Source organism: Pyxicephalus adspersus, chromosome 7 (genome assembly GCF_032062135.1).
Source record: "Pyxicephalus adspersus chromosome 7, UCB_Pads_2.0, whole genome shotgun sequence".
Classification (NCBI taxonomy): Eukaryota; Metazoa; Chordata; class Amphibia; order Anura; family Pyxicephalidae; genus Pyxicephalus; species Pyxicephalus adspersus.
The window spans coordinates 548,585-557,205 of NC_092864.1; the positions used below are offsets into that span (position 1 = coordinate 548,585).

General features: G+C 42.8%; 1 protein-coding gene across 1 annotated transcript in view; it reads right to left on the bottom strand.

Annotated features, from left to right (window-relative positions):
- The window catches only part of LOC140334661 (uncharacterized), an 83,631-nt gene that overhangs the window by 59,669 nt on the left and 15,341 nt on the right, over positions 1 to 8,621 (bottom strand). Inside the window, 9 exon segments of the mRNA XM_072416900.1 lie at positions 750 to 854; positions 1,920 to 2,077; positions 2,795 to 2,949; positions 3,622 to 3,752; positions 4,432 to 4,647; positions 5,095 to 5,232; positions 7,015 to 7,082; positions 7,272 to 7,577; positions 7,761 to 7,893. Coding sequence (XP_072273001.1) covers positions 750 to 854; positions 1,920 to 2,077; positions 2,795 to 2,949; positions 3,622 to 3,752; positions 4,432 to 4,647; positions 5,095 to 5,232; positions 7,015 to 7,082; positions 7,272 to 7,577; positions 7,761 to 7,893 — 1,410 coding nt within the window.

An 8,621-nucleotide genomic window follows, 5' to 3' on the forward strand; every position in this document is an offset into this window, starting at 1 on the left:
ATGTAATACGGTAGGGTGCCGGGGTCTCTCTATATGTAATACGGTAGGGTGCCCGGGGTCTCTCTATATGTAATACGGTAGGGTGCCCGGGGTCTCTCTATATGTAATACGGGAGGGTGCCCGGGGTCTCTCCGTTAATCTTAATAATAATGTTTTTCATTACAAATTTGGGTTCTCTATAACCATCGGTGAAGTAGTTGGAGGACCTCCTCTCTTATCCTGATGACCAATAGGAAGGCCATCTATTGCTTCCAGCCTGGGAAGATGATTGCCATATATATTTATATATTATAGAAGAAATGTGAGTAATGTTTCATTAGAACTATATTCCCAAGGGATACAAGGGAACAACAAGCGATGGATAAAACCAAAGAAATCTAAAGTCCTGCTGAAGATGGAAGGATGAGGCCCTGGGGCCAATAATGGAAGGTGCCGGGCCTCCGCCATTATTATATATAGACCAGGAGGCGGAGTGGCAAATAAAAGATCCAGAATCTTCTGTGTCTGAAATGGGCAATGGGGTTTATAGGAAATAATATTATCCCGGCCATATAAGTGATGAGACCAGATGAGTCGGAGCCAACATTCCTCTTTGTTTTCTTTTGTTTTCTTTATATTTACACATTAATAATGATTAATAATACGTCCCTCTACATCTGCAGTCTAACAATGAAATACTGAACGTTACATTTCCTGGTGTGGAACATTTTGGGGAGCAGTGAAGTATTTTAGGGGAACTCTCCTCATACCTCATCAGCATGGCTGGTCCTGGAATCATCACTCAGCACAGGGTTCCCCATAAGAGAGTAAGTGGCAGATACCCGCAGAGGGGTCAGAGAATCCTCCACACATTCCTAGGACAGACACCACATCAATAATGACTTTTTGTGCAAACTGTATAGAAATGAATTTTCCTAATCCCGAGATGTCATTGCATCACTCAGCTATAAAGTAACATTAACTGCTGATCATTATTTATTATCTGCAGGAAGAAAAGATGAAATAGATATAAAAGGGGCTCAAGGAAAACAATGGATGAAAAGTCTCCACAATATCAATGTAAGAATCAGTTCTGTACCTTCGCCATCTGCTGGCTGGTATTGGACATTGCAGCTGTTTTCTGCTTGCTGCACCTGACCTCATTAGTTGGACTTAAAGTGATATTACAACTCCAAACATCAACAGGTTTGTCTACTTGCTGATTCCCTCCAATGGCATCTGGCCTTACTTTCTGTGCAATGATTGTTTATTCTGATCATTGAGCTATTACCTCTTGCCATTGCCAATCATTGACCCATTTATCTGTCCAGGATGTTTGTCTGTGCCTGACCTGGCCATTAACTCTGTGGACTTCCACTGCCTGCTGTTTGTTCTGTGTCCGTCCTTGCTGCTACTGACAAATATTACCGAAAACACAGACAGTCTGCTCTATTTTGTGGCAGAAATATAGGAAATTTAGGTTTGATTTGGTGATCTGAATATTGTGAAGTATTATTATTCTTATTAAACAGGATTTATATAGCGCCAACATATTACGCAGCGCTGTACATTAAATAGGATGAGTATGAATAAGAACAGAAGAGGGGTCTTTAGATCTATAGGCCCATGAAGTGACCAGGAATGACTCCATATTGATGGCCTTTGTATGGACCCAGTGAGATCTTTTCGGTCGCTGTGGTTTAATGGTGACAGCAATAACATATAACTCCAGGAGAAACTCCGGATTCCTCCAGACAGAACTTTATATATTGATATTAAATCCTAGCTCCACATAAGTTTAAATGCTTGCCAGGTTATTAGGTAACAGTATATTTGGGGGAGGGTTCTCCTGTCCCTGTGACACCCATACAGGAATTCCCAATGTGATTGCCACCAGGACAGCTGGAGTGGAGCTTTTCAGGTGTTAGCTGGGTACTTACAGGGAGAAAGATGGTGTACTGGGCACAATTTGACCCCTCGTTGAGCTCCATGGACCTGCTGACTGCCTGGATGTTGGGCCGTTGGGAGAACACGGCTCGGGTCACTGTGAGTGCTGGGTCCAATGTGAGGGTGTAGTTCACTTGTGCTGAGATCGCACCTAGAGTAAAAAGAGGCAGTGAGAGTAATGAGGGTGAATATCTGTCTATTCACTCATGCCCTGTCTGGAGAATATCACAACCAGAAATTGGGTCACTCTACTCCGGGGGTGCCGAAGAAGTGGATCGTGATCTACCGGTAGATCGCAAAGGCAACGCGAGTAGATTGCGGAGCCCTGCCTTTCAAAATAAAATCTACCGCACACAGGAGTTATTAAGTCCACGTTTTTATTGTTGGTAGATCATTTGGACCCGGTCATTTTAAAAGTAGCCTGCAACCCAGAAAAGTGTGGGCACCCCTGCTCTATACCCTCTCCAAGGCACCATCTAAAGAACGGGCTGTCAGGGGACATAATGGGCCCCCAGACAGATTAGAAAGGGTTGAGAGAGGATACCTTGGAGAGGATACCCACCAATCAGGATACCCTGGCAATAGGTTCCAGTCTGGGAATAGGCAAAGTACAGCCTTTGTAGCTGAAATACCACGTACCAATAAACGTCCATCATAAACAAGATGTCTACCTGTCTGCCATGCTGATGGCCGTGCCCTTCAGAATCTCACTGGGGCAATAATACTTGTACATTGCCGTGGTTGGGCAATTTATTAATAGAGCGTGGACAAACGTGATTAGATTATTCTTTTATTATTTTGGGGACGCCAGTTATACGGTCTGACCTACAGTCACTATATATATCACACCTATACTACTAAAACTTACCTGTAGATTGGACGCTCTTCAGTTCCCGGTTGAAGCAAACGTTGACAGTCGTCGCAGTTTCCTGCCTATTCGGCAATGAACAGTCATAGGAGGAAAGTGCAATCTTCTGTGGATTAAATGTCATGGACACTGACAAACCAACCACGGGGCGAGATCTGGGGGGCAATCAGAAGGGTAATAGACCACAAAGTGACAACATTACCGCAATACAATTCCAAAATGCCAAGGGAACATCTAGAAAGATTGCAGCACCTTGAAAAATCTACCTTTTGCCTGAAATTTCTCCTGAAATGTAGCGCATCACTCCCTGTGCCTAGGCACCCTGTTCTATATCTTTATAGCTGTATATCAGGTGACTTCATGTGGCTAGGCACCCTGTTCTATATCCTCATAGTTGTATATCAGGTGACTTCCTGTGCCTAGGCACTCCTGTTCTGTACCCCCATAGCTGTAAATCAGGTGACTTCCTGTGCCTAGGCACTCCTGTTCTGTACCCCCATAGCTGTAAATCAGGTGACTTCCTGTGCCTAGGCACTCCTGTTCTGTACCCCCATAGCTGTTACCAGATTTGGGATGCTGCTCTGTGTTCTGGAGGGGAAGCTGTACCTGGGGAGCTGCAGTGTAAGGATCTCCCTGCTTCTCCTGCATCCATTCTATTATCTGAGAATTTCTTCCTCTCTCATTAGCCCCATTCTAATTAAATTACTAATCAAACAATCCATAATATCTTTTGGTGCATCCCCTCCATGTCTGTGTTTCCCTATTATTGCATTGAGTGGTATTTTCCTATCTGCTTGGGGTTAGATTTAAGGATGAACTCCTCTTACTTCAGTACCAGGACTCGGCCTTCTCCCCCGACAGTCACATCCGGAATTCCATCCCCCGTCATGTCCAGATTCCCACTCACCGACCTCCCGAAAAACTTTATGCCGCTGCTGACCAGATTGCCAGTGACCCTCTAGATATAGAGACATAGAAATCAGGAGGAGACATGGGGTGCGATAACCCCCAGAAGGGGCCCCCACTATATGGGACTATTGTTACAGACACAACATGGCGCCGGTCACCTAATAGAATGGGGCAATGATGGCTTCACACCTGGCATGGTCAGGGGGTTTCTATCTAATTTCTTCCACAATTCTCCACCAACATATCTAGGTATATGCCATAATTCCCCAACAATTTTGATTATTTGTTCACTTAGAATTGGGAAAGAATGGATTCCATTGACAGGGACATTAGACAATATAGGACATCAATGACGGGCATTGGATATATAATTAGGGAATTCTTGAATAGAAGTTTACAACGTTGTCTTTATCTGGCTCCAATCTGCCCAGATTTTTAGATTGGCTTTAATCTTCATTGTGTATTAAATTCCATTTCACAAAGCCTTGATGAAGGAAGAGGCGATGAGACCCCCGAAATGTCTGCTTACTAACAGAACATGAAATATGTACTCTGGACACATTATACAATATGGCATGGTGCTCATTATTTGCCTCTCTCCTTGGATTTGGGATTGGTCTGGAACCCAATGTCTTCAGGAATATTGGTCCATGTGGGACACAACGCAGGGACATTTGGCCATGGAGGTCCCACAGGAACAAGAAATTATAATTGTCACATGACTTCACCTGTACATATGAGGTTCTGAATGTCTTCTCATGACCCGGGAAGATGTACACAGCTCCCTGATAATTGTCTTCGTACGGGGCACCAACAGCTAGGTCTGGCAGTTGATCTCCAGTCAGATCCGGTAAAACAGAGATGGTGGATCCAAACTGGCCCAAGGATTGGCTGGAGTCACCTTGGAGGGTTTCTGGGCAGGTAATGGTTTGAAAATTCCTGATCTAAATCCAAAGACAATAAAACTGTAATAGTCAAATTGCGGAAGGGGCAAAACTGATGCGCTGTGCATCTGCCAAGCCAGGAAAATGAGAGGAAAGTGTAAAATAGTTTGAACAAATATACAATACACATAAATGATATTAGCTTTCAATAAAAGGTAACTAAATCAGAATTGTTATAATTTCTGATATCAGTCCCATTGTGTCCCATTGGTTAGACTTTCCTTTATTTCATTTATAGGAAGATTTCTTTTTAAAGTTAAGAAAATTTCCTCCCAGACATTTGTCCCCGGGAAGGTCAACCCATTGGAGATCTCCCCTCTTTCTGTTCTGCTGACAACATTCACATTTTGGATTTTCAGTTCCAGTGACAGTGATGACCACGACCAATTTTATAGCTGCATTCCCCCTCCTATCACCCTCCATGCCAGGAATCTTAATAAACCTCACCTGAGTAGGAATGGGGCACAGGTATACCCGTCCGCCTGGCACCTCAGGGGAGTAATATGTTGGAGCCCCAACCACAAGGACGGGTTGTTTAGAATTCTCATGGAGCACACTCAGAACTGACCCGAAGTATGAACCAATCTGGGGGAAAATCAGCACAACGTGAGGAGAATATACAAAGCACAGACAATTCTACAGACAAATCATCTTTATATATTTGATATAAAATACACTCAGGGTTCAGGTCCATATTGGATCATTATTGTCTGATATCAATTCTACCAATGTGTGATTCCATGACATCTCCAACACCCATCCAGATCACCGCACAGACAAGTCCAATGCAATCCAAACCCCCAAATCTATTCACCAAGGCTGTCAGCCATTATTAGGATGGAACCTCTGTGTGAGCGGGTCGGGTATATAGAAAAGACGTGGCTGAGCCCTGATATACCAAGCATGGGAAATATATTCACTGATCAATCATTACAAAAAGGAAAGTTGTATCAGCTCAGTGACTTTTGGCGGTTGCAGAATATTGGCGACCTTGTGGGATTTTAATACCATAGAGTCTGCAGAGAATGGTCCAGGCTGGTTACAGAAAGTCCTCAATATTCATTCATTATATCAATGCTTGGAAGAACGCTGTCACTGGACATACAAAATACTAAATCTGCAAAATTCTACAACAGAGGAAATACATGAAGTAACCAAGAGTGGTAACCTCCAGGTCCTCAAAGTCATTCGATATTATTTATCTTGTTGTATTACTATATCACTGGTGATGATGATACACCTAATACATTTCCTATTGGCAGAGTCATTTTTTGTAAATGTTGTGTTTTTCAAAATTCAATATACACCTTCCGTCCTTCTGTCCTTAAATGTTCTGCCTTCTACCTACATATATTTGTATCTCACACTCCCCTGAAGAAGCTCAAGCAGGTGAAACGCGTTACATTGGGATTCATTTATGATTGCACAATTGTATAGAAATGTATTGTTTAATAAACTTTACTCTCCTTTTTTATAGAAATGTTTGTAATGGGGGAAACCAAGACAAGCTTTCCTCTTAGCAAGGAACAAAAGATTTTCAACAGAACATGACAACAGAAGATGAGAAATGGTTTCTGCTCAGACATAAAACAAATCTGCAATCCAGAGAATGAAGCAACATGAAGCAATGATGTGCCGAGTCTTGTCAGACTGTAGAATAATGTTCTATTAAGTCAACATGGACTAAATACCCCAAGGAAAATCCCCGGCACTTCTCTGGATCCATGCTATGGATATGTAATGTGTGCGGTCAGACTGATACCAGGCACATGTCCCTAATAAAGGACACCCCAAATAATGGCCATGGAGGAGTCACGACATCAATCTGTAGAAAACTTGGATGAGTGGATTGGTGTCATTATTCTGTGCCAATATTAAATAAAATTATTCATTAAAAATCAATACATGGCTTTATTTTCTGCCAAAGGTGATCATCATATGAGAGTTGTGATCAATGGATTTAAATATGAAGTCATGTCAGTGCCCAATTTATATAAAAGGAAACAAAACCAGATTTCATTATATTTCTGTGGCCATTTACATAGAATGTTATTATTCAGCTGCTAATGATGTCATATTCCCAGATAATGAGGGCACAAAGTTTGCTATGGCCCAGGATAGATAAAGAAGCTTCTGTGACCCCCAGGAACCATTTAGGGTCCATTGCACCCTTAAAACACCAATGTGACTTCAATGCATGTGTTCTAAGATTGACTGGTTATGGCTCGTTTTGTGATTCTGCAGAAGCGCAATTATTTCTGAGAAGAGGAAATCTAGGTTAAGGAGAAAATATTGAGGAGAACCGAAACCAGAAGAGTAATAAATATCCATGAGGTGCAGAATGTCTCAGATTCCTCTTCTGAGGACCTCATGGTCCGTCTTATCCGCTGTGTAATGGATACATGAATACTGTGAATGGATGGGACTAATATCATCTGTGTTAGGAGGAAACAGAGACAACAAACCAAAAATCATCTGAAAATAGTTCACAAACATCTGGAACCCTTCTAAATATTCTATCACATTGCACACGATGACAATGCATGGACATTATAAGCAATGATCTGTGCAGCCTGAGAGGAGGTCCATGGGGTCATCTCTCTGCTCCATATCAGCCTATTGGCCTCTCGTGGATTTCCAGTTCTTAGTTTTACATTTAAGATCCCTGAAAAAGTTGAAGATGCTGCACATTTGACTTAATTGGAGATAATCTGGATACTTTGAAGACCCACCAAGATGAATGAGGTCTATCATTTCATAATATGTTCCTCCTGAAGCTCCCCCACTTACCTGCTCGCCTTTGGCAGTGGCCATTTGCTTCCATTGGCCATTTTTGTTGTCTCTTATGAAGATCAGGACCCTTCCAGTGTGTTGGTATCTCGGAGCCCCGACTGCTATGATGTTCTTTGCTACCTTCTGTATGGCATAACCTGCAGGGATTTGCTGATGTTAGATAAGCACAAATGGAGCCGTACAATACTCATCACCATGTAACTGAAATTCAGGAAAATCACTTAAACACGACCAGTATATCAGCCTTTCTGCTTTTCCTTTATTGTAAGCTTTCCTAAATACAATAGTCTAATGCTGGAAGAGATAATCTGTTCACTCACCCAGGTAAGAGTCCCTCATGTCAGTCTGATCCCTTGTTGCATTAATCCAGGTACCATTCTGCTGCCCCGGGGGGTACATTGTGATCCCTCCTGACCAGCCATAAGCACCAACTGCCCCAAGAATGGGCCCATCCTGCGGAGGAGAAGACAGAACGTCACCAAATCAGCTTTATAAATGATAATTAGGGGCAACTGCTCATTAAAAGGGGTCCACCAATAAAGGAGATCTATTAATTAGCGAGGCTGAACATTAAAGGGGGCTCAGTACTAAATCAAATGTTCAGCAACAAAGTAGGCCCACCATAGGATACATCAATAAAGGTGACCCAATATCAGAATTCTGAGTTATGGAGCCATATGGAACCACTCTAACAGATAAGGTTATATTGGTAAACTGCCATTTTAGCCTCCATCGCCTGGTGAGTTGTATTTCTGTACCCAGTTTTCTGTTGACATAGTAAGTCATACAGTTACATAGTAATTAGGTTGAAAAAAGACATACCGTATTTTTCGGCGTATAAGGCGCACTTTTTCTTCCCCAAAACTGGGGGAGAAAAGTGGGTGCGTCTTATACAGCGAACACAGTTTTAAAAATAATTAAAATTTCATACTCACCCGATACCGCGATCCTGCAATGCTGCGTGCTTCTTCTCTCCTCTCCTCCTGGCTGCAGCGCGTGTCTTCTCCTCCTCCGAGAAGCCGGCAAGCACTGCGCCCCCGCGATCCTCCTCCTTCGAGAAGCGGGCAAGCACTGCGATCCCGGAAGCACGCTGATCCTACGCACAGTATGGTAAGTGGCACAGGGTGATCAGAAGGGGATGAATTGGCACAGAGTGATCAGAAGGGGATGAATTGGCACAG